The sequence below is a fragment of the Ranitomeya imitator genome, chromosome 1, assembly GCF_032444005.1.
Source record: "Ranitomeya imitator isolate aRanImi1 chromosome 1, aRanImi1.pri, whole genome shotgun sequence".
NCBI classification, from domain to species: domain Eukaryota; kingdom Metazoa; phylum Chordata; class Amphibia; order Anura; family Dendrobatidae; genus Ranitomeya; species Ranitomeya imitator.
The window spans coordinates 664550719-664575112 of NC_091282.1; the positions used below are offsets into that span (position 1 = coordinate 664550719).

The window sequence follows — 24394 nt, forward strand, 5'->3', positions numbered from 1 at the left end:
GCATCTGTAACCGCCAATCAGAATACAGCATTACTTAACCCTTGATGTAAACGGCATAAAAAAAAAATAGCAACAGCAGAATGAACGTTTTCCAGTGGCCACTCGGTCCCCAAAACACGTGATAATCGCATGCACAGAAAAATGGGGTCACTAAGGCCATGGAGAGAGAACAAGGCTTCAGGCCTCGGCCAATCACAACACTCCATTATTTTCCTTTTTTTTTTTTTCAAACCTATGAATTTTTTTTTAATATATGGTTTTGTGGCGGTATTGCACATTTTTACCAAACAGTGAACACTATTAAAACCAACCACCCCCCCCCAAAAAAAAAAAAAAACAGAGGGGGAGACAGACAACATTTCACAAAATAAATCCCCAACTTGGTATCCATTTCCATGGCAACAAGAACGGAGTCAATCAGAACAACTGGCCACGTTACTGAAAAAAGAGGTAAAAGTGAAAACCAGCAGACAAGGCGCTGTGCACACGGCGATTTTTTCTCATTTTGATGTGAAAACAACAATTTAACGTGAACAGCCCAAGTAGTGTGCAGCTCCAGCCCGGAGGGGCGGACAGGCGGCACACGGTGAGAAGTCAGCGTCAGACCCGCAAACGTCACGTCATGACAAACACGAACGTGACGTCCAGCGCCGTGACACCAGGTCACATGACCGCTCCTTTACGTCATCCTCGCCCCGCCCTCCTCTTTAGCGTCCGTCAGCCAATCGCAGCGAGCCGTGTCCAGGGCGTGATTGACAGCGGTTGCAGCGCGCCCACAATGCCCTGCGGGGCAGTTTGAATGGCGTCGCCTCCTGTCAGGAAGGAAACTCCGCTCCTTGTTGTGCTTCTTCCGCGGTGTGTGGAGCGGCGGCAGGCCTCGTCCCTGACTCCCCCCGGCAGGGCCATGAGCCGGTAAGTGTGTGCTCGCAGTGACTGTGAGCGCCGGTTCCGCAGCTAGGCCGTGCTGGGAGACATGGCGGACTGCCCTGTGGGGTCTAGTAGCGGAAGTTTCCCCAGGAAGTATATGTATGTCACCCACGTGACTGTATTTGGGGTGCAGTAACTTTTGCTGTTAGGCTTGCTCACATATGCTGCACGGTTTGGCGTTTAGCATTGGACTTTACCAATCCCAGATTCCCTATCGTCCTCTGTTCCTCCTTTTCAGCCCAGGACCTGCATGTGACCGCTGCAGCCAATCACTGACCAATGTTTCACAGCTGCAGCAGTCACATACTGGTAAAACATGGACAGGATGCTACTATATATCCTGTTCTGGAAATCTGACAGCAGCAGGAGGAGGAAAGGTGGAGACTGGCAGGGCTGGAAGAGGAGGGGTGGGCATGCAGGCTACATTTTGTGCACGGGTTGTCCCCAAAGTTAATAGTAATCACAATTTATGAGATCAGGGACAATGTGTTACTTGCTGTGACCGCAGCCATCCTGAGAGCAGGAACTGAGCTGTTGTTCACAGAGCAGAGGTGCACATGCTCAAACACACACCGTCGACCAACCAGCATGAAGGTGCTCACCTGCTCATATGAGTCCAACTGTTCAGCACACGCTAAGGTTTGGTCACATTAGGCACCATCCAGAGTCCTGGCATTAATATTCCATTGGCCGAGCATGCACATTTATTGCATAGAGAACCATACTGATGAAGCAGCGAATATGCGGCCTCGAAATCAAGAAGTGTTAATAGCGAAAATAAAATTAAAACGCTTAATTTTAAAAATATTAAAATCCATGACAAAACAGTAATGATATAATCGAGTCAGTGTTCAGCCGTCATGCACATAATTATTTAACCATATTGCACAGTGATAGCCTGATATCTGCGGGGAGGCAAATATACCCAGACATCGATGCAAGCATGTAGTCCTCACAATGGGGACTAACCTCCCTTAGACAATTTGAAGATGGCGGTATAATGCGATGACCAAGCAATCCTTGGTGTCTGGGAATTGAAGATCCAGCAGATCAGGTGATTACTGGAGTGACACAGGTAAAGCGTGGTGCACTGCAAATATGAATAGACTTTGCTATAGGAAAATTCTCCCCCATTCTGGACACAATTGAAGCAGTCTACAAAATGGCCATATTACCTGTGCTGCTGACAAATGGATGCGGTTGCATGCTGTGTCTCCTGACCCCGACGCACGTTCACTCGTGCTACCTGGAGGGGTGTGACATCTATGGCATAGGTAGAGGGGATGCCAGCAGTGGCTTTGTACATATGGTGTCACTTGTCTCCAGCTGAGATGCTGGCGCTACGATCATACACTTCACATGCCCTGACCGCTATGAATATTGTGTGACCAGCATAACTTGTGTTATATGGGCAGCCACAAGTCAAGACAAGTTGTCATGGTGCCCTGGCATACGTTTCCTTTCTCAGGTACAGACTTTATAGCGAGTGGCTGCCCAGAGCCTGGCACTGTTCATGGCTAGAAGTCGAGCCCGTTCTGCACATTTGGGTGCTCCGATAAACCGGTACTGTGGGCAATTAGCACCCCTGTGCAGGAAAAAACATGGATGTAGCAGAACACCAGATTGTGGGGGTCCTAGAGGTGCGCCCTCACCTGTTACAGTGATGCAATACCACTTCATAGCGGCTACCTCATCTTCTTTCTTCAGGAGCACATCGCTCCCCTGCCTCTGGTTTGCCTAGGACAGTGTTCCCCTGAAGGTTGGCTATTTTCACATCGTTGACATGATTGCACCATTAATCCGAACTGTGCACTGTCCCGCACCCCTAGCAGCGGCAGCATGGGGACTGAAGCTCATCCTGCTGCAGATTCAATTTTCAACATTACAGCTTCCCTCATGAAGCCGTCCTCCTTATATCAAAAATTGATCCTCTTACTATATTACACTCATTATACATCAGTGTGTGCGTACAATTGCTCACTTTGCCTTTCTACCAGATAATTCTTTTTTCTGCTCTCTATGGAAACAGGAAGTCTCTTGTCCCTGCATTTATTATCTCCCCCCTTTCACATCCTGACCCAGCTGTGCCGCTATTTCCCCTGCCAGAGACTCTTGCAGTGACTGAGTCATGGAGAGAAAATTGACCTGCTGTGTCTACATAGAGCTTAGACGGATTCAAATAATTAGTTATTAATCATGTGATGTCATAGACCTAATGGAAAAGAGAAGAATTAACTGGTTAGAAAGGCAATATGAGCAATTGTAAGTATGCAGAGTTATATGATGACTGCAATATACGCCTTCTGCGTCATCTACATAGCCGGATGAAATCTCGCGCCTGCGCACTTTGCATTGAGCTGCTGGAGGCAGAGCCTCAAGAATAAGTGTGCATGTGCCCTTATGTTTTATGCTCTGCCCGCAGTGCGTCAGAGCAAAGTGCTCAGGCGCGAGGTTTCATCCGGCTATGTGGATGACGCAGGGGCATCATCTATATCAATAAGAGCAGGAGGACGGTGATCAGACGCTGGGAGAAGGGATCTGAGCAAGGTCTGCCTATAGGACCCGTGGGATTTATATAGAGTGCTGGATAATTTCAAAAGGGTTTTGGGGGTGGTTATATACTTCTTTATGGAATGCAACACAGGCGCTGATTAAGGTGCTAGTCTTAGTTCAGACATGAAATACTGGTGACAAGTTCCTTTTAAGTGGTTGGAAATGGGCGTCTTTCCATGCCACAAAACCGGATGATGTGAGCCCGGGTCCTGACGGCCCCTGTATCTGCCGTTTTTGTACTCCAATGCCGGTGGTTCAGCTCCCTAAGTGACTGTACGATACACTGCCATATTGTAGCAGTGCAGTCATTGTAAAACTGGCGATCAAGCAGATCGTAATGTCAAATCCCCAAAGGGAACTAATGTAGAACGTAAAAAAAAACCTGTCATAAGTATCTTTAAAATATATATATCTTTAAACAAAATAAAACCAAGAAAACTAAATGGGGCTCTGTCAGTAAGAGGTTATGTCTGTTTGCCTTTCAAGAGTTATTACAAGCAATCTCCTATCTACAGGAAAGGTCATTACTTTAAGATTGTGAGATGAGATAATCCCCCATGGTTACAAGAGCTGGGACACTTGTATCACCCATCCTTTCCTGAGTGCAAGATCATGTTTCAGATATGTACCAGCAGGGGGAGCTCACTGCATACAGATTTATACAGCCCCATTGAACTCAATGCTGGCTGAATACGTTTCTGTGTAACAGGCTCCCCCCAGTGGCTGCTGCTGGTATGATTTTACTCACATTAGTGTGTGCTGATAGGAGGGTGTGAAGAAATCAGATGCTGCAGCACTGCCTCGGACATACAATATGATAGCTGCAGTCTGCTGTCCTGGAGAAATGATTGATGAAATCTCAGTAGCCTTTTTTTTTTTTTTCATCGGCAATCAGCAGTGATTCCGGTGCTGGGATCCCCACTGATCATATTGTATCCTAGCGATATGCCATGACTTAAAGGTATGGAGAAGAAAATAAAACATTTTAAGAAAGGAGAGGCAAACCTGTCCAGGCCAGCATGTATACTATATGTGGATCTAATGTTACTGCTGCAGACAAATCCCGTAGAATAGTGTATATGCCGTTACTATTCATTACATATGATGGTATCTTATACAAATGTAATGGATAAGACACTGCTCACACAATCTGAACGGTACCAGCCTAGAAGAAACTGACTACCGTACCCCCGGTCCACAGGTGATGTGCGGTATTGCTGCTCCACACCATACACTATAAGTGAGCAGAGGCAGCCATGTTTCTTCTAACCTTGTACAAACCCTTTTAATATTTCTCTATCCCCAGCAGCCATTCCTTCTACACCTCCTTTCACGCTCTCAGACTGTCGTTATTCTTGCAGGAAACCATGTGTTGTGTGTTCTGGTTGCAGACTATCTGGGGATTATGGCATTTGAAACCTGCGATGCCAAGAAGCGGGACCTAGATGAGGGTTGTGCCAATGACCGCCCGAGGAAAAGGGTCTCTGCTGCAGCCAAGCAGAACATGAAGGAGGTACAGACCATCTTGCCTACAGAAATGCTCAGTATAGGCTGTAATGTTTGGTAGAGGTGGTTATCGCACACCCTCCTGCCTCTGAGCGAGGAGCTGCTGCGTCCAGGGTGGTCACACAAGTGTATGGGGATCAGACGAGCCATAGAAGGGGCCTCATGGCCGCCTCATCAAGTGGAGGGACCCACATCTGTCCAGCCCTAAGGATGTGCTATAGGCATCTAACGCCGTTCCAAACATTCAGCTGTCCAGTACTATTGCACAAAGACAGAATAGAGGCTTTTTTTAATGCATACCACCATTGAAAAAAATAAACAAAAAACTGGTAGTAAAAGTCCTCAGTTATCTGCAGGGAAGGTGATAACTTGTTAGTATGCCTCCTGTGTTAAACCTTCCCCCCCCATACACAGAGCAACATTCAAGACCTCCAGTAATCAGCAATATCCTCCATATACCCTGCAGTCTTGGTACAATGTCTTTTAAAGGCCTATATTGTACAGAGCTCCCTGTAAAATTGGGGAACACGTGACAGAATCAGCGGCCCAGTAGGTGAAACAACCCTCTTTTTAATTATTTTGATAATTTCCATAACTTATGTAATGATGTTCTTTATTACACAGGGAAACATTTCACAGGACGAGTTGGTGTCTGTAGTAAACAGGTGAGTGTGCAATCACGAGTGCTTGGATGGTAAAAGCAGATGGATGTACTTTCCTGTCCTGCTGGTGTGTCCTATTTTAGGTCACGTCCTGCAGGGATGACCATGATCAGTTACCTGCTAGCCAGCCCTTCTAATATTTTTGACAGAATACTATTGCAATTTCAGTTTTGTTATACAGATGCCATTTAATTTCTTTATGTATGTTGAGAGAACACAAAAAAAACAGGAAAAAAAATTACAAATTGTGCATAATTTCACTCAAAACTCCAAAAATGGGCTGGACAAAATTGTTGACACCCTTCCAAAATTGTGGGTAAACAGCTTTGTTTGAAGCATGTGATGCTCATTCACACTCACCTGTGGCAAGTAACAGGTGTGGGCAGTATGAAAATCACACCTGAAAACAGATAAAAGGAGAAGACTCAATCTTGCCTTGTTTGTGTGTGCAACATTAAGCATAGATAACAGAAACAGGAGAAGAGAACTGTCTGTTGATATTTTTCTCAAGTCCTCAATCTCAAGGTTACAAGTCCATCTCCAGAAAGCTTAATGTTCCTTTGTCTAAAGTGTATAACCTAGTCAAGAAGTTTACAACCCATGGTACGGTAGCTAATCTCCCTGGACGTGAATGACAGAAAAATTGATGACAGGTTGCAACACAGGATGGTGGATAAGCAGCCCCAATCAAGCTCCTAGGAAATGCAAACTGCCCTGCAGGCTCAGGGTGCATCAGTGTCTGCGCAAACGATCTGTCAATGTGAATGAAACAAAATGCTATGACAGGAGGACCCCACTGCTGACACAGAGACCTAAAAAAAAGCTAGACTGCAGTTTGCCGAAATGTACGGGAGTTAAGGTACCTTCACACTAAGCGACGCTGCAGCGATACCGACAACGATGTCGATCGCTGCAGCGTCGCTGTTTGGTCGCTGGAGAGCTGTCACACAGACAGTTCTCCAGCGACCAAAGATGCCGGTAACCAGGGTAAACATCGGGTTACTAAGCGCAGGGCCGCGCTTAGTAACCCGATGTTTACCCTGGTTACCATCGTAAAAGTAAAAAAAAAAAAAACACTACATACTTACCTTCGCTGTCTGTCCCCAGCGCTCTGCTTTCCTGCACTGACTGTGAGCACAGCGGCCGGAAAGCAGAGCGGTGACGTCACCGCTGTGCTTTCCGGCTGGCCGGCGCTCACAGCCAGTGCAGGAAAGCAGAGCGCCGGGGACAGACAGCGAAGGTAAATATGTAGTGTTTGTTTTTTTAACTTTTACGCTGGTAACCAGGGTAAACATCGGGTTACTAAGCGCGGCCCTGCACTTAGTAACCCGATGTTTACCCTGGTTACCAGTGAAAACATCGCTGAATCGGCGTCACACTCGCCGATTCAGCGATGTCTGCAGGGAGTCCAGCGACGAAATAAAGTGCTGGACTTTCTGCAGCGACCAACGACATCACAGCAGGATCCTGATTGCTGCTGCGTGTCAAACTGAACGATATCGCTAGCCAGGACGCTGCAACGTCACAGATCGCTAGCGATATCGTTCAGTGTGAAGGTACCTTTAGTCAAAATCCTTCTGGGAAAGTGTATTGTGGACAGATGAGACCAAGATAGAGCTTTTTGATTAAGCACATCATTCTACTGTTTACCGAAAACGAAATGAGGCCTACAAAGAAAAGAACACCGTACCTACAGTCAAATATGGTGGAGGTTTAAATCTGTTTTGGGGTTGTTTTGCGGCTTCTGGCACTGGGTGACTTGACTGTGTGCAAGGCATCGTGAAATCTGAAGATTACCAAAGGATTTTGGGTCGCAATGTAGTGCCCAGTGTCGGGAAGCTGACTTTGCGTTTTAGGTCATGGGTCTTCCAGCAGTGACCCCAAATATACTTCAAGAGGCCTCCAAAAATGGATGGAAACAAAGTACTAGAGAGTTATGAAGTGGTCTGCAATGAGTCCGTGTATGAATCCCGTTGAACACCTGTGGAGGGATCTTAAAATTGCTGTTGTGAGAAAGCGCCTATATGAGAGACCTGGAGCAGTTAGTAAAAGGAAGAGTGGTCCAGAATTCCAGATGAGGTGTAAGAAGCTTGTTGATGGTTTTAGGAAGTGATTGATTATTCCAAAGGGTGTGCAACCAAATATTAAGATGAGGGTGCCAACAATTGTGTCCTGACCATTTTTGGGGTTTGTGTGATATCATGTCCAATTTGCCTTTTTTTTTTTTTTTCCTCGCGTTCCAATACTCACAATGGAAATAAATGTGCGTAACAAATCATGTGTTCCGTATATACTCGAGTATAAGCCGACCCCCCCCTAATATTGCCACAAAAAAATGGGAAAACGTAATGACTCGAGTATAAGCCTAGGGTAGAAAATGCAGCAGCTACTGTTAAATTTCAAAAATAGAAAGATACTTTTATTGGTAAGATTGAGACATCAGTAGGTTAAATGTTTTTGAATATCCATATTGAATTAGGAGCCCCATATAATGCTCCATAAAGTTTGATAGGTCCCATAAGATGCTCCATATTAAAATATACCTCATATAATGCTGAACAAATGCTGATTATGGCCTCATAAGATGCTCCATACAGACATTTGCCCCATATAATGCTGCGCAAATGCTGATTATGGCTACATAAGATGCTCTATAAAGATATTTGACCCATATAATGCTCCACAAACATTGATAATGGCCCCATAAGATACTCCATAGAGATATTTGCCCCATATAAAGCTGCACAAATGCTGATTATGGCCCTATAAGATGCTCCATGTAGACATTTGCCCCATATGCTGTTGCTGCGATAAAAAAAAAAATCACAGTCACCTCTCGTCGCTCAGGCCCCCGGCACTTGCTATATTCACCTGCTTCCCGTTGCGTCGCTGCGTCTTCCCCGTCCTCTGCACTGACTGTTCAGGCAGAGGGCGGCGCACACTAATCGCATCATCGCGCCCTCTGACCTGAGCGTCCGTGCAGAGGACGGGAAAGATGGAGCGACGCCGACGTTGGAACGGGGAGCAGGTGAATATTGCGCACCACGTTGTACTCGGCTGCTCCTGGCGCGGTCCCTGCACGTTCCTCGTTCTCCGGGTGCTGACAGCTTCTTCCTGTAATGAGCGGTCACATCGTACCGCTCATTACAGTAATGAATATGCGGCTCCACCCCTACGGGAGTGGAGTGGGGTCCATGTTCATTACTGTAATGAGCAGTACCATGTGACCGCTCAATACAGGAAGAAGCTGCCGGGGAACCAGGGGCTGCGCTAGGAGCAGGTGAGTATTATTAGACAGTTGCAGCTCCACCATCCAGGCCGACCCCTGGGTATGACTCGAGTATAGGCCGAGGGGCAATTTCAGCCTAAAAAATGGGCTGAAATTCTCTGCTTATACTCGAGTATATACGGTAATTGCAATAATTTCCGGGGAGGAATACTTCACTTCTCCTTCGCCTCATTGGGGGACACAGACTAGGCTGACACTAAGTGATTCAAGAAAGTTCTCTCCTCCCCTGCAGTATACACCCTCCTGCTGGCTCTCAGCTAACCAGTTCTTGCACACGGACGGGTCTGCTATTCAGACCCAAAGCTCTTTTTATTTTATTTTTACCTTTTACATTTTTGATTTTACTTTTTACAACGAAGGGGCGACGGATCCTTTCAAGATTCCGATCTCCCCGAACCATCAACAGGCGAGCACGGAGAGTGTCGCCTCTCCGTATCCTCTCCTGCAACGTGGGATGCCTGAGCTGATTCTTAGGGGCAACGGGTCCCTTCAAGGGCACAGATCTCCCCACACCCTGAACGGACGAGCACATGGAGTGTCGCCTCCACCTACCCTCTTCCCCAGCCAGGCCTAATGCCGGACAACCAGCCCTGTCCACCCGGGGGCTTGAACTCCGTGGATGTACAGAGGCGCCTCTCTATGGCGTCCGAGCAGCCCCCACTGTCCCACCACTGTGAAAGCGGATGGCACAAGGAGGCGGACGGTTCCTCTCCACCTCCCTAACAAGGGGATGGTCGATTGAGGTTTATCCCTCTATCCCTGCACCGTCCACACTGCAATACCTGAACTGCAGCAGAACAATAGCGTGCGCGCGCTTTCCTCAGCACTGAAACCCAGTCATCGCGGCGGCTCCATGCCGGGACGCGCACCAATGGTGAGTGGATCTAGTCAGCGGTGGGCTCTGCAGCAGGATATTCACATGCTGACAGGCAGCCTCAACTTCCCTGTGGCCCACCTGCCTGAGGTAATGCTCCAGACGGCTGAAAAACTTTAGCCCCCGGCGTCGGCAGATGTGTAAGCCGCATCCCGGAAGCTGCGCCTGCACTACGACGCGCTAAGGCGGCTCCGCCCACCTTTTCTGGCGCTTCTCGCCTGGCACGGGAGCTCTCAATTTTTTTGGCCACTACAATGCCATTCATTTCTACTGCTAGTATCGCTCTCACAGCCGGCAGAAATTTAGGCCCCGGCTTGGGCCTATTCATGGAAGTCTCGAGGCTCTGCCCACATCGAGTCTGTGGCTCCGCCCCCCTGAATTGGCGCTTCTCGCTCTCTGCGAGATTTTATCACCTCTGCAACTCCCGGTGGCCATCTTGGTCCACCCGGCCGGCTCACACAGGGCCGACGGTTTTTTGCATTAAAGGGTCACAACGACTCTGCAACATCAGTACCCAGGTAAGTAAGTACCTGCACAGTGTGCCCTGGTCTTAAAGGCACATAATCAATCTGAAGCTGGTCACCCTAAATGAGCACAGGAGCCCTCCACCGCTGATCCAGTTTATCCCAGGGTACCTAGTTCCCCTCAGTGGACTTCGTCACTGACCGCAATCCATGGTTTCTCTGACCAAGAGATTGAATGCCTCTGTGGCTCGGAGTGCTCGCAGGACCGATATACATGGTCCCTCTCCTACATGGGAGCCGTCGGCTAGCAAGGACGGGCCGCAAGTATTCTAGAAACGTACAGGCGTCTAGAAACTTACAGGCATCTAGAAAACGGTAGTTTTCGTTTCCTGATCCTTCACCAATGATTTGCTGAGAACAAGGCTCTGACTATCGATCGGATATTGCCTTGGATCTGGACTTGCCAGAGCTTCAGAAAAGGATGGACTCTCCTATTTATATCATCAATCAATCTCTGTACATTGGCGACGACTCCGGTTCTGTTCTACATTACGCAGTGTCCCTCATAAAGAGCCTAAGCTCCCTCGTAGAGCATTTGCCATTCTGTCCGGATAAGCGATTCACTGCACAGAGGCTTCTACGAAGGATGCCATGCCTGGTCTGATTTTTAAGGGCGATGGGTCCTTTAACCCCTTTCTGACCTCGGACGGGATAGTATGTACTATCCCGTCCGAGTTTAGAAGCCCCGCTTTGATGCAGGGCTCCGCGGTGAGCCCGCACCAAAGGCGGGACATGTCAGCTGTTTTGACCAGCTGACATGTGCCCGTAATAGGCGCGGGCAGAATCGCGATCTGCCCGCGCCTATTAACTAGTTAAATGCCGCTGTCAAACGCAGACAGCGGCATTTAACTACCGCTTCCGGGCGGCCGGAAATGACGTCATCGCCAACCCCCGTCACATGATCGGGGGTCGGCGATGCATGAGATTAGTAACCATAGAGGTCCTTGAGACCTCTATGGTTTCTGATCGCCGGTGGCTGTGAGCGCCACCCTGTGGTCGGCGCTCACAGCACACCTGCAATTCTGCTATATAGCAGCGAACAGCAGATCGCTGCTATGTAGCAGAGGCGATCGTGCTGTGCCTGCTTCTAGCCTCCCATGGAGGCTATTGAAGCATGGCAAAAGTAAAAAAAAAAAAAATGTGTAAAAATAAGTTTAAATCACCCCCCTTTTGCCCCAATCAAAATAAATCAATTAAAAAAAAATCAAATCTACACATATTTGGTATCGCCGCGTTCAGAATCGCCCGATCTATCAATTAAAAAAAAAAAAGCATTAACCTGATCGCTAAACAGCGTAGCGGGAAAAAAATTCTAAATGCCAGAATTACGTTTTTTGCATTAAAATGCAATAACGGGCGATCAAAAGAACGTATCTGCACCGAAATGCTATCATTAAAAACGTCAATGAAGACGCTACGAGTATCGGAAAATGGCACAATTTTTTTTTTTTTTTTTATAGCAAAGTTTGGATTTTTTTTTTTCACCACTTAGATAAAAAATAACCTAGTCATGTTAGGTGTCTATGAACTCGTACTGACCTGGAGAATCATAATGTCAAGTCATTTTTAGCATTTAGTGAACCTAGCAAAAAAGCCAAACAAAAAACAAGTGTGGGACTGCACTTTTTTTTTCAATTTCACCGCACTTGGAATTTTTTTCCCGTTTTCTAGTACACGACATGCTAAAACCAATGATGTCATTCAAAATTACATCTCGTCCCGCAAAAAATAAGCCCTCACATGGCCAAATTGACGGAAAAATAAAAAAGTTATGGCTCTGGGACGGAGGGGAGCGAAAAACGAACACGGAAAAACAAAAAATCCCAAGGTCATGAAGGGGTTAAAGGGCACCGATCTCCCCACACCATCAACAGACGAGCACATGGAGTGTCGCCTCCATGTATCCTCTTCTGCATCCAAGCCCAACCCCGGACAACCTGCCCTGTCCACCCGGGGACCTGAACTCTGGATGTACAGAGGCACCCTTTCTGGCATCCGAGCACCCCCCTCTGCATCACCACTATTTAGCAGATGATGCAAGAACATGGACAATCCCTCTTCACCTCCCTGGTGCACCGAGGGTTCCTAATTTTTAACTCTGCACTGTCAAAACAGAGCAGCGATAGCTAGAGATGTTTTTTTCCAGAACTGCTGGATGCAGCTGCGCATTCTGCCACTTGGCAGATTAACCGGGTAGAAACTCCTGTGGTATACCTACCAGTATCCCTGCCCGATGTATCATCAATTAAAAATACCACGGACTGTCGGATATCAAATCTGGTTTGTTTCGTTTTGCGGCTTCTGGTTCAGCGCTCTACCCTTCCTTAGCCGCCGCATGGGTTGCTAGAGCAATGGTCTCCTGTTTGGAGACCTTAACTACTTTAATTCACGCCAGTAACCTTTTCCCAAAGACAGTACACAATCAAATCTTCTGAGCGAGAGTCTAACAAAAGATCGTATGTTTCCTACAGACCCAACTAGCAGTGGAACGGTTGTCCATGACAGTCTAAATCTAAGGGATCTTGGTTCCAAAAAGGGGAATGAAAAGTAAGACCGATCCTGGACTTCACACTTCTAACAACCTTTGACAAGGTTCTACTTTTTCGGATGGAGTTCTTCCGCTCAGCCATTACTGGAAAGGTGGAGTTTCTGGCATCCATCCACGTTCCTATTTTTCCCCTCTTCAAAAGTTCCTTCGCTTTTCCATTCGCGAACAGCATTCCAAGTCACGACCTTGCCCTTCGGCCTTGCTACCGCACCCAGAGTATTCGCAAGGGTCATGGCGGTGGTCATGTTCTTCTTGCACCCTAGAGGAGTGGTCGTCCTGACCTATTTGGTCGACTTTCTAGCCGCTCTTCCAGCACTACGCTGAGTCGTCTAGAATAGATCACTTGCGATACCCTCTCATCTGGGCAGGCAGCTAAACTTAGACAAGTTTTCCTCATTTCCAACCCAGTAGATCCTTTTTGAGGATGATCCTGCACAATCCCAGAAGGATGGTAATTGTCCCTAGAGACAAGGTCATGGCCCTTCAACAGGGAGCTCACGCACTTGATCACTCATCCCCTCATTTCATTCGATTTACTAGGAGGGTTCTGAGGAAAAATGGTGACGACAATGGAAGCAGTTTCCTTCGCTCCGCTCGTTTTCAGCAAGACAAACCGGCTTTCAGATGGTAGTCTCTGAGCTCCTTCTTCATCCAGGGCCTTTCTCCCGGTTCAGTGGTTATTGGTGACTACCAGTGCCAGTCTTCTTCTCCCGATCATTGCTCTGGGGATCCGAACGGTACGGCTAGTCCTACAGCAGGTCCACTGCATTCTGGCGGGTCACCCCATTCAAATTCAATTGGATAATGCCACGGCTGTGCCATTCGTCAATCATCTAGCAGGTACCCACAATCAGGCGCCATGGCGGAGTTATCTCACATTCTCTGATGGGCCGAGAGCTATCATTCGGTGATCTCGGCTGTACATATCCCAGGAGTAGAAATTTTGGCCGCAGACATATTCAGCCATCAGGGTTCCCCTCAAGTGAGTGGGAACTTCACCCAGAAGTCTTCCATCAGATCTGCTTTCACTGGAGCTCTCCAGTTGTAGATCGGATGGCGTCCAGACTGAACGCCAATGTACTCGAGTTCATGGTTTGGCCTCGAGATCCAAGAGCCATCGCAGTGCATGCTCTGGTTCTTCCGTGGTACCATAACCCCTCTTCCACTACTTCTGAAAGCCTTTCGGAAGCAGAAAAGGCCCCAGTGATCCTCGGGGATCCGTACTGACCACGTCAGTTTTTTGTTTGCGGAGCTAGTATCTTTCAGTCTATTTGCAACAGGGAGTTTTCACATGTAGTTCTTCCATATCGCATACCGTTAGATCTTTGGGACCTTAATGGTCCTGGGAGTCTTACAGTAGACTCCTTCTAATCCGTACAGACTTTTCTATCAGGGAACGTCGCCTTTTTTTTTTTTTTTTTCTCTGCGATCTTGTCATCCTGATGAGTCTTAAGAGCTTGCCGCTCTGTTCTTTCAGACTTTTTTCCTTATTACCATCAAGGCAAAGTTGTCCTCAGGCTATCCCTGTCCCTTCTTACCAAGGTCCCATGGTATTCCCACTGCTATGAGTGCATCGTTCTTCCCTCATATCTTTTGGCTACAGTCTACAATACGGAATGGGTTCCCCATAATCTCAACGAAGTGAGTGCTCTGAGTAGGTACGTATCGACGACGGCGTCCTTCCGAAGGTCGGACACTTTATTTGGGCTTCCTGACGATAAGAAGGCTTCCTGATGGTTACAGGAAGAGTTTAGCCGTTTCATCTGCCATGTTAGCCTGGTGGATTCGTTTCACCATCCAGGAGTCCTTCCGTGTTAGATGTCAGCCTATCTCCCTGTCTATCGAGGGATCTAGACACAAGACGTCGGCAAGCATGCCTACAAGCTTGCGGATTCGTCCAGTCTGCATGCATTCTTGAAGCACTATAATTCCCACACTTCCACAGATGTGAGTCTGGGCAGGCGGACTCTGCAGGCTGCGGTGGCGCATTTGTAAGTAGCAGTTACACAGGGCCTGATCTGATGTTGTCCCCACCCAGGGACTGCTTTGGGACGTCCCAAGGTTTGTGTCCCCCAATGAGGCGAAGGAGAAATAGGGATGTTTGTGTACTCACCGTAAAATCCTTTTCTCTGAGCCAATCATTGGGGGACACAGCTCCCTCCCTATTAGCTTGTGCTTGTTTTATAATTTGACATGCTATACTCTCTCATATATATATATATATATATATATATATATATATATATATATATATAAATAATGTGACATGCTATATGCTCATATGTTGTTATTGATCTCCTACTGCTTTTGCACCGCACTGGTTAGCTGAGAGCCAGCAGGAGGGTGTATACTGCAGGGGAGGAGCTAACTTTCTCTCTATCACTGTCAGCCTCCTAGTGGCAGCAGCATACTCCCAAGGTCTGTGTCCCCCAATGATTGGCTCAGAGAAAAGGATTTTACGGTGAGTACACGAAAATCCCTTTTTTCCAGAACAATTTCAATGATGTCAACACTTTCAGCCATGGCTGTATGTATGTGTGTATCTATATAGTCCGTAAAAGACATCGCTGTAGTTACAACAGGTTAAACTTCGCTGCTTATGGTGTGAATCGCTGTTAAGATTGTTCGCTATTCACAGTAGGACCAAGTAGGATTGCAGATTCTCCTGAAATGACTATTCCCATCTGCACAGTTGGATAGTGGTTGTAACATGCACCACCACTGTTGTCTAGCTTACTGCACTGAAGCCTGCCCTGATTAGGAGGTTACAGTGCGCTCTGGAAATCCCAGCCAACTTTAACACACTACTTATAAGCTCCATAGAAAACAGCAGCAGTGGTCGGTCTTCAAGGCAACGAGCTGTAAAGAAAAATGTTAGTATCTAAAGAATGGCTGAAAATTGTAAAAAGCAGTAAATTGCACAATTGTTTCCATTTACAAGGATAATGGGATGGGGATACCTCTTAATGGAATGACTCTTCTGTTTTCCTTCTGTGAGTTCAAATATATACTTTTCCTGCAGAAATCCAGGTCGGCAGCGTTCAGCCAGCGATCCGCAGCTTTACAAAGTGGTGGTCTGTAAGAGGAAAGCCTCGCACCAAGCCCTGAGCCCAGCTTACAGAAGAAAGCTGCGTCAGAAAGGCTGGGGCTGTGACATGGCCAATAAGGAGAACGAGCTGGCGGCAGGAAACCTGCATGAGAAGCTCCAGAACGACCGGCACACCTTCGCGCTGAACTCCGATGATTCCGGCTCCTCGCAGACTGAAGGAGCCTCCTCAAAGTACAGCAGCTTCTTTGCAGAGGTATGACTGCGATATGTAGAAGGCCATGTTCACATGTGGCAGATGTCACAAATCCACATTAAAAGCTTCTTCAATTGTGAAGGATTCCCGTCATGATCTGACTGTCCTTATTTCTTCTTAGGTGTCCAAGGATCATGATACAATGGCGCAGGTGCTCTTCAGCAGGAACCTCAGGCTTAATGTAGCACTTACTTTCTGGAGGAAGCGAAGTGTGAATGAGCTTGTAGCCTATCTAGTCAGGTATATCCATACGTCCACGTTGGCCACCTGCTTGGCTTATGAGAGATGAAGCGTTTGAGTTTAGTTTTTTTTTCTCCAGCTTCATAAATGGACATTTTCTGTAGTGTCTTTCTACTTATTAAAATTTTCAGCTATACTTGAGATATTAACATTTTTTGTTTACATCTGGTTGCTTTGGAGACTGATCACTGCTGCTACACTGCAGAACATGCACAGTGCTTACAAGCTCTTTATTTATCGATCTTGTACGCTCCTTTATGAAGCTGGCCTGGAGCGCGCTTTTACCTCTTAATCCTGGCCAGCTTCGGCGCAGGCAGCAGTAGTCGGTCTCTTAGTCAAAGAGCGGTAAGCAAAAGTATAGTAAAGTGTCAATATCTCCAAGAACGGCTGCAAATTTTAATAAGTGGTAAATCACAAAACTGCTTGTATTGTCTGACAATATCCATCTATGAAGATGGGGGGGAAAACCCTTTAATAGATTTGGTCTGCCTCCCCCAAAAAATCAGCTGATCATCTGTTTACAGATATCAGAAAATAGCCACCTTTACCCTGGATAGGCCACCACAGGGTAAACATGTTGTGAGGCACAGCCATGTCTTCTGTGGGGGGACATCTGCTCTGGCGAATGGTTGGAGATGCCGGGTTGGTGACTTGACTTCCATGATGTCCGCATAATCTAATGGGACAGATGGATGGGAGTTATTGGTGGTGTAAGTCTGCAAATTTGACAATCATCATTTTTGGCAATGAATCTGCAGCAGATGTGTCTATGTCCATCAGAGGTTTCCTGTCAGATAATGGACACACAGCTTGCTTACAGGCGCACCTCTAGCATGTGTGTATGTGTCTACATTGTTGAGACATGCTGCAACTTTTCCTTAATCTCTGTTCACATCTAACAGTTTCTCTAATTGGAGCCTCCTCTATATTAGATATTGGAATCTCCGCTCCTATGGCACGATGTGTGTCTTGTGCTGTTATAGATGGAGGACAGAGGTATATGTAAATGTATATATGTATTGTGTGGTACTTGTGTGAATGCTCCATACGACATGAAGGATTGGCAGGATGAGATGTCTGACTAGTCGTTGGCCGATAATTCCTCTGTATATTGGTAGACTGAGGTAAGCAAACGTGGCGCTCCCTTTTTAAATAATGTTCTCTTTTTTTATGTTTTTTCTCTTTCTCCAGGATACAAGATTTAGGTGTAATAGCAGATTGTCTTCCAGTCCTCACAAATAGGTAATGTATGTTCTTTATCATTTTTTTTTATTGTATTTAATGTATATATCAAGTTTTGCCCTTAGCCTAGCCCTGAATGGACATCTTCAGCAGCTCCACAGACAATGATTAGAGCAAAGGTGCACGTGCTGGACCTCTGCCCCATTCAGAAGGGGCCAGCAGAGCCCCTTTATTCACATAGTGGGTCCACGAGGTTGGACCCCAGTGATCAGCTACACAGCCTTGGCTGCATTTCACTTCCAATACTTGAGAATAATTGCTGAAATGGTGCTGGCTGCATTTAGAGGCTAGGGAAGGGTTGGGTTATGTGAGCTCAGGGGCCGGGCTTCATAACAGACTGGTAATGATTAGGGATGAGAAAATAGCTTTGGATAACTCCTAATCCAAATGGCTATAGCGCTTACCGAATAGCTGAATCAGTTACCTGGCGCGCTCCCGATAACCAGCTGTTCGGCACCACAGCTCCATGTGTTGCGGCTGTGTGACAGTCACAACACATGCATGGAGAGCCCAACAAACAGGCACATGCAACTGTGTCACCCCACACCTCATTAGGAGCACTCCAGGTATCCAGGTTCCAATGCAGCTATTCGGTAAGCGCTATAGCTATTCTGATAACGAGTCAGAAAACCTCGCATTGCACTTGCTACATTGCTAGTCAGTGAGGCAGTGCTCATCTGAGAGTTTTTCCTCACCTGGAATAGGGATGAGGAAAAATTTGCAGCATGCTGTGTATGGCCATTTGAAATGGCTGAGAGTCACCAATGAAAGTCAATGGGTGCAAGAAAAAAAAAATCGCATTGGCACATTGACCATGCATGTGATGTTTTTTTTTTTCTTTTTTTTTTAAACTCGCCTATCTCTTAGGAAACCCAACATTTCATCAGTCAATTACAGTAAATTCACATTGTGAATCATGAAAATGCAATAGAAGAGTTATATAGATAGAAGAAAAAAAAAAGGGGGGGGGGGTTGGGTTCCCCATATTATTCATAACCAGCAGGGTGAAAGCGGACAGCTGGTGGCGGTTGTTTATAGCCTGAGAAGGCGGCAATGAACATGGAGCTTCCCAGGCTACTAATATCAGCTCACAGCTGTCTACTTCGCCTTTACTGGTTATTAACAAGGGCTGACTTCCCCTCCCCAAAATAAATAAATTACATGGGTTCCACCTATTTTTAATAGCCAGCAAAGGCTAGTCAGACGGCTCAGGGCTAATATTAATAGCCTAGTAAGGGGCCATTTATTGTGGCCCCCTTTCATAGGAAGAACATCAGCCTCTCTAGAAATGGCGCATCCATTAGATGCGGCAGTTCTGGCACTTTGCCTCGGCTCTTCCTACTTGCTCTGGTGGTGTGGCAAGTGGGGATCTAGTATTGTGGTTGATGTCAGCTTTGTATTGACAGCTGACAATGATCAAGCCCAGGGTTTAGCAAATGTCTGGGACTGGCTCAATATCCATAGCCCCTTCCTGGGCTATTAATAGCAGTCCGCAGCTGTCTGCCTAGACTTTGCTAGTTGTTAAAAATAGGGGGACCCTACGTCGGTTATTTATTTATTTTTTTGGTGGGGGCTGTGGGGAGTAAACCCCTGTTAATAACCTTTAAAGGCCAACTAGACAGCTGTGAGCCAATATTAATAGCCTGGTAAGCTCCGTGTTTATTGTCTCCTTCCGAGACTATAAACATCAGCCCCCAGCTGTCTGCTTTCCCTCAACTGGTTAAGAATAATATGGGGGACCCCACGCCATTTTTTTCTTTTAATTCTTTAATTAGCTAAATGCATATACAGTGAGGTGCACTGCACTAATTGTATATGTCACTGACCTATTTCTATCTATATCTGTATAAAAGATTGTTTTTAGTTCAAAAACCAGCTTGAAATGACAGAGAATCACAGTATGTAAAAAGCTGATGTTAAAGATGCATTGCATACGGATGTTAGGTGAGGGTCTAAACGCATGACACTCGCCTGACACTTTCCAACTTTTATGGCTGAGGATCCCGGCTACTTTTTATATGCACACGTGAGCATACCCGCAATACATTGTATAGGTGATCAGAGGTTCAAGTTCTTTAGGATGACTTTTATGCAAAACAAATTTAAATGGATGAATTGGTGTTACTTGGTCACCCTCTCCCACCCTAAAAAAAAAAGAAAGAAAAAAAAAAGAGGTACAGATTTGTAAATGGTGTGTGGGGGGGGGGGGGGGTTGGGTTTTTAAGGTGAAAAGAGAAGAAACAATATCATTATCTCCAAGGGATTGATGCTCCGTGACCTAGTCCTGTAATGTGACCCTTCAGCATGCTACATGGACAGGGTGAGCGGCCGGGTCACTGGTGTTCCTATCTGTAACACTTTGTGATGTTGTTCTCCTTAGTAATGTCAGTAAAAGCCAAAGAAGCACTGACCCCGGGATATGACCTCGCTGATGCACATTTATGCCATAATGAAGATGGGACCACCCCTATAAGTATACAGCCGGCATAAGTAACCTTTCCCTTTAACGTTTGTGTTTCAGCCTCCAAGAAGATAAGGCCTTGGTCTCCATCGGCTGCTGTGTCGATCTGTTACCGCTGGTTAAGTCTTTGCTTCAGAGTAAATTTGAAGAGTGAGTTTCCTGCTTCCTTTTTTCTTGTTCTTCTCGGTTACAAAAACTCATTGTTCTCCGTTCTCGGCCGGTGTCGTGTTTCGCTGCTCCGCTTCATGCGGCCCATGCAAAATGGAGTTCTAGTTATATTTAACTCTGTTTTTCCCTGCAAAATCTCCGTCATCTCTATTTGTGACCAATATTTGCGCTGGGTGGGGATCCTTTTATGGCTGGCAGAGAGCAGCAGATATTTCACTTCCGCCTTTTCCGACCCATTGAAGTCGAGGCCACATGCTACAAAGGTGTGACTATCCACAAGCAGCAGTGAAGGCACGTGCAGGGCTATTCTGCCTGTAGGGTCTGCTGGAAAGTGTGACCGCTTCCTAACCGAGCCTCCAACGCAGATGTAAATGTAGGTAACGACCAATTTCATACCACAGTAATGAGTGCAAGCCTTGTCCCGACCTCAGTCCTAAACATTAAACCTAACCGCAGCATGCGGATCTGTCCAGTCAGAACGCTTGTGGGTGCAGGAGGGTGACATGCCAAGATTTGGAGACTTTTAACCCCTTTACACCCAAGGGTGGTTTGCACGTTAATGACCAGTCCAATTTCTACAATTCTGACCACTGTCCCTTTATGAGGTTATAACTCTGGAACGCTTCAACGGATCCCAGTGATTCTGACATTGTTTTCTCATGACATATTGTACTTCATGATATTGGTAAAAATTCTTTGATAGTACCTGCGTTTATTTGTGAAAAAAACGGAAATTTGGCGAAAATTATGAAAATTTCGCAATTTTCCAACTTTGAATTTGTATGCAATTAAATCACAGAGATATGTCACACAAAATACTTAATAAGTAACATTTCTCACATGTCTACTTTACATAAGCACAATTTTGGAACAAAATTATTTTTTTTTTGTTAGGGAGTTATAAGGGTTAAAAGTTGACCAGCAATTTCTCATTTTTACAACACCATTTTTTTTTTTTAGGGACCACATCTCATTTGAAGTCATTTTGAGGGGTCTATATGATAGAAAATACCCAAGTGTGACACCATTCTAAAAACTGCACCCCTCAAGGTGCTCAAAACCATATTCAAGAAGTTTATTAACCCTTCTGGTGCTTCACAGGAATTTTTGGAATGTTTAAATAAAAATGAACATTTAACTTTTTTTCACAAAAAATTTACTTCAGCTCCAATTTGTTTTATTTTACCAAGGGTAACAGGAGAAAATGGACCCCAAAAGTTGTTGTACAATTTGTCCTGAGTACGCTGATACCCCATTTGTGGGGGTAAACCACTGTTTGGGCGCATGAGAGAGCTCGGAAGGGAAGGAGCACCGTTTGACTTTTCAATGCAAAATTGACAGGAATTGAGATGGGACGCCATGTTGCGTTTGGAGAGCCACTGATGTGCCTAAACATTAAAACCCCCCACAAGTGACACCATTTTGGAAACTACACCCCCTAAGGAACTTATCTAGATGTGTGGTGAGCGCTTTGACCCACCAAGGGCTTCACAGAAGTTTATAATGCAGAGCCGTAAAAATAAAACAAACATTTTTTCCCATAAAAATTATTTTTTAGCCCCCAGTTTTGTATTTTCCCGAGGGTAAAAGGAGAAATTGGACCCCAAAATTTGTTGTCCAATTTCTCCTGAGTGCGCTGATACCCCATATGTGGGGGGGAACGACTGTTTGGGAGCATGGGAGGGCTCGGAAGAGAAGGAGCTCCATTTGGAATGCAGACTTAGATGGAATGGTCTGCAGGTGTCACATTGCGTTTGCAGAGCCCCTAATGTACCTAAACAGTAGAAACCCCCCAAAACTTACACCATTTTGGAAACTAGACCCCCTAAGGAACTCATCTAGATGTGTTGTGAGAGCTTTGAACCCCCAAGTTTTTCACTACAGTTTGTAACGCAGAGCCATGAAAATAAAAAAAATAAAACTTTCCCCCAAAAATTATTTTTTAGCCCCCAGTTTTGTCTTTTCCCAAGGGTAACAGGAGAAATTGTACCCCAAAAGTTGTTGTCCTATTTGTCCTGAGTACGCTGATACCCCATATGTTGACGTAAACCCCTGTTTGGGCACACGGGAGAGCTCGGAAGGGAAGGAGCACTGTTTTACTTTTTCAACGCAGAATTGGCTGGAATTGAGATCGGACGCCATGTCACGTTTGGAGAACCCCTGATGTGCCTAAACAGTGGAAACCCCCCAATTATAACTGAAACCCTAATCCAAACACACCCCTAACCCTAATTCCAACGGTAACCCTAACCACACCTCTAACCCTGACACACCCCTAACCCTAATCCCAACCCTATTCCCAACTGTAAATGTAATCTAAACCCTAACCGTAACTTTAGCCCCAACCCTAACTGTAGCCCCAACCCTAACCCTAGCCCTAATGGGAAAGTGGAAATAAATACATTTTTTTAATTTTTCCCTAACTAAGGGGGTGATGAAGGGGGGGTTTGATTTACTTTTATAGCGGGTTTTTAGCGGATTTTTATGATTGGCAGCCGTCACACACTGAAAGATGCTTTTTATTGCAAAAAATATTTTTTGCTTTACCACATTTTGAGAGCTATAATTTTTCCATATTTTGGTCCACAGAGTCATGTGAGGTCTTGTTTTTTGCGGGACAAGTTGACGTTTTTATTGGTAACATTTTCGGGCACGTGACATTTTTTGATCGCTTTTTATTCCGATTTTTGTGAGGCAGAATGACCAAAAAACAGCTATTCATGAATTTCTATTGGGGGAGGCGTTTATACCGTTCTGCGTTTAGTAAAATTGATAAAGCAGTTTTATTCTTCGGGTCAGTACGATTACAGCGTCACCTCATTTATATCATTTTTTTTATATTTTGGCGCTTTTATACGATAAAAACTATTTTATAGAAAAAATAATTATTTTTGCATCGCTTTATTCTTAGGGCTATAACTTTATTTTTTTGCTGATGATGCTGTATGGCGGCTCTTTTTTTGCGGGACAAGATGACGCTTTCAGTGGTACCATGGTTATTTATATCTGTCTTTTTGATCGCGTTATTCCACTTTTTGTTCGGCGGTATGATAATAAAACGTTTTTTTGCCTCTTTTTTTTTTTTTTTTATTTTTTTTTTTTTCTTACGGTGTTTACTGAAGGGGTTAACTAGTGGGCCAGTTTTATAGGTGGGGTCGTTACGGACGCGGCGATACTAAATATGGGTACTTTTATTATTTTTTTTATTATTTAGATAAAGAAATGTATTTATGGGAATAATATTTTTTTATTATTATTTAGGAATATTTTTTTTTTTTTTTTTACACATTTGGAAAAAATTTTTTTTTACTTTGTCCCTGGGGGGGACAATACAGATCGGTGATCTGCCAGTTTGCACAGCACTCTGTCAGATCACCGATCTGTCTCGGAGCACTGCAGGCTTCACAGTGCCTGTTCTGAGCAGGCTCTGTGAAGCCACCTCCCTCCCTGCAGGACCCGGATGCCGCGGCCATCTTGGATCCAGGCCTGGAGCAGGGAGGGAGGTAGGGAGACCCTCGCAGCAACGCGATCACATCTCAGGGGGCTCAGGGAAGCCCGCAGGGAGCCTCCTCCCTGCGCGATGCTTCCCTGTACCGCCGGCACATCGCGATCATGTTTGATCGCGGTGTGCCGGGGATTAATGTGCCGGGGGCGGTCCGTGACCGCTCCTGGCACATAGTGCCGGATGTCAGCTGTGATAGGCAGCTGACACCCGGCCGCGATTGGCGGTGCTCCCCAGTGAGCGCTGCCGATCGCATATGACGTACTATCCCGTCGGTCGTAGGGGCCCACCCCACCTCGACGGGATAGTACGTCTAATGTCAGAAAGGGGTTAAGCTGCAATGCTCCTCTGGGGAATTATGCAAATTGTCACTTCAGAGAGGAAGAGGACTAGAACTCTTATCTATAGGCAGTAGCAATTCTAAAAGTCAATATCGACTCTAACGAGCCTTGTCACATGACTTGGGATAAAAGCAAAAACCAACACCTGAATTAGTAGACACCGTGTTTCAGGCTACTGACCCTCATCAGTGCAAAGTGTGAGATCTGGTTTGGCTGTGTGAGAGGCATGTGACCGGGATCCAAGGGATAATGTTT

General features: G+C 45.9%; 1 protein-coding gene across 2 annotated transcripts in view; it reads left to right on the top strand.

Moving 5' to 3' along the window:
- The first annotated feature begins 737 nt into the window (after positions 1-737).
- Positions 738-24394, top strand: part of KATNBL1 (katanin regulatory subunit B1 like 1) — a 28924-nt gene continuing 5267 nt past the window's right edge. Inside the window, exons 1-7 of one of the 2 annotated variants that reach the window (XM_069728991.1) lie at positions 738-912; positions 4842-4993; positions 5611-5651; positions 15906-16185; positions 16307-16425; positions 17617-17667; positions 20189-20278. In XM_069728991.1, coding sequence (XP_069585092.1) covers positions 4886-4993; positions 5611-5651; positions 15906-16185; positions 16307-16425; positions 17617-17667; positions 20189-20278 — 689 coding nt within the window. In that variant the 5' untranslated portion in view covers positions 738-912; positions 4842-4885. The remainder of the gene's footprint in view (positions 913-4841; positions 4994-5610; positions 5652-15905; positions 16186-16306; positions 16426-17616; positions 17668-20188; positions 20279-24394) is intronic. The other variant, XM_069728993.1, reaches the window with a different exon arrangement.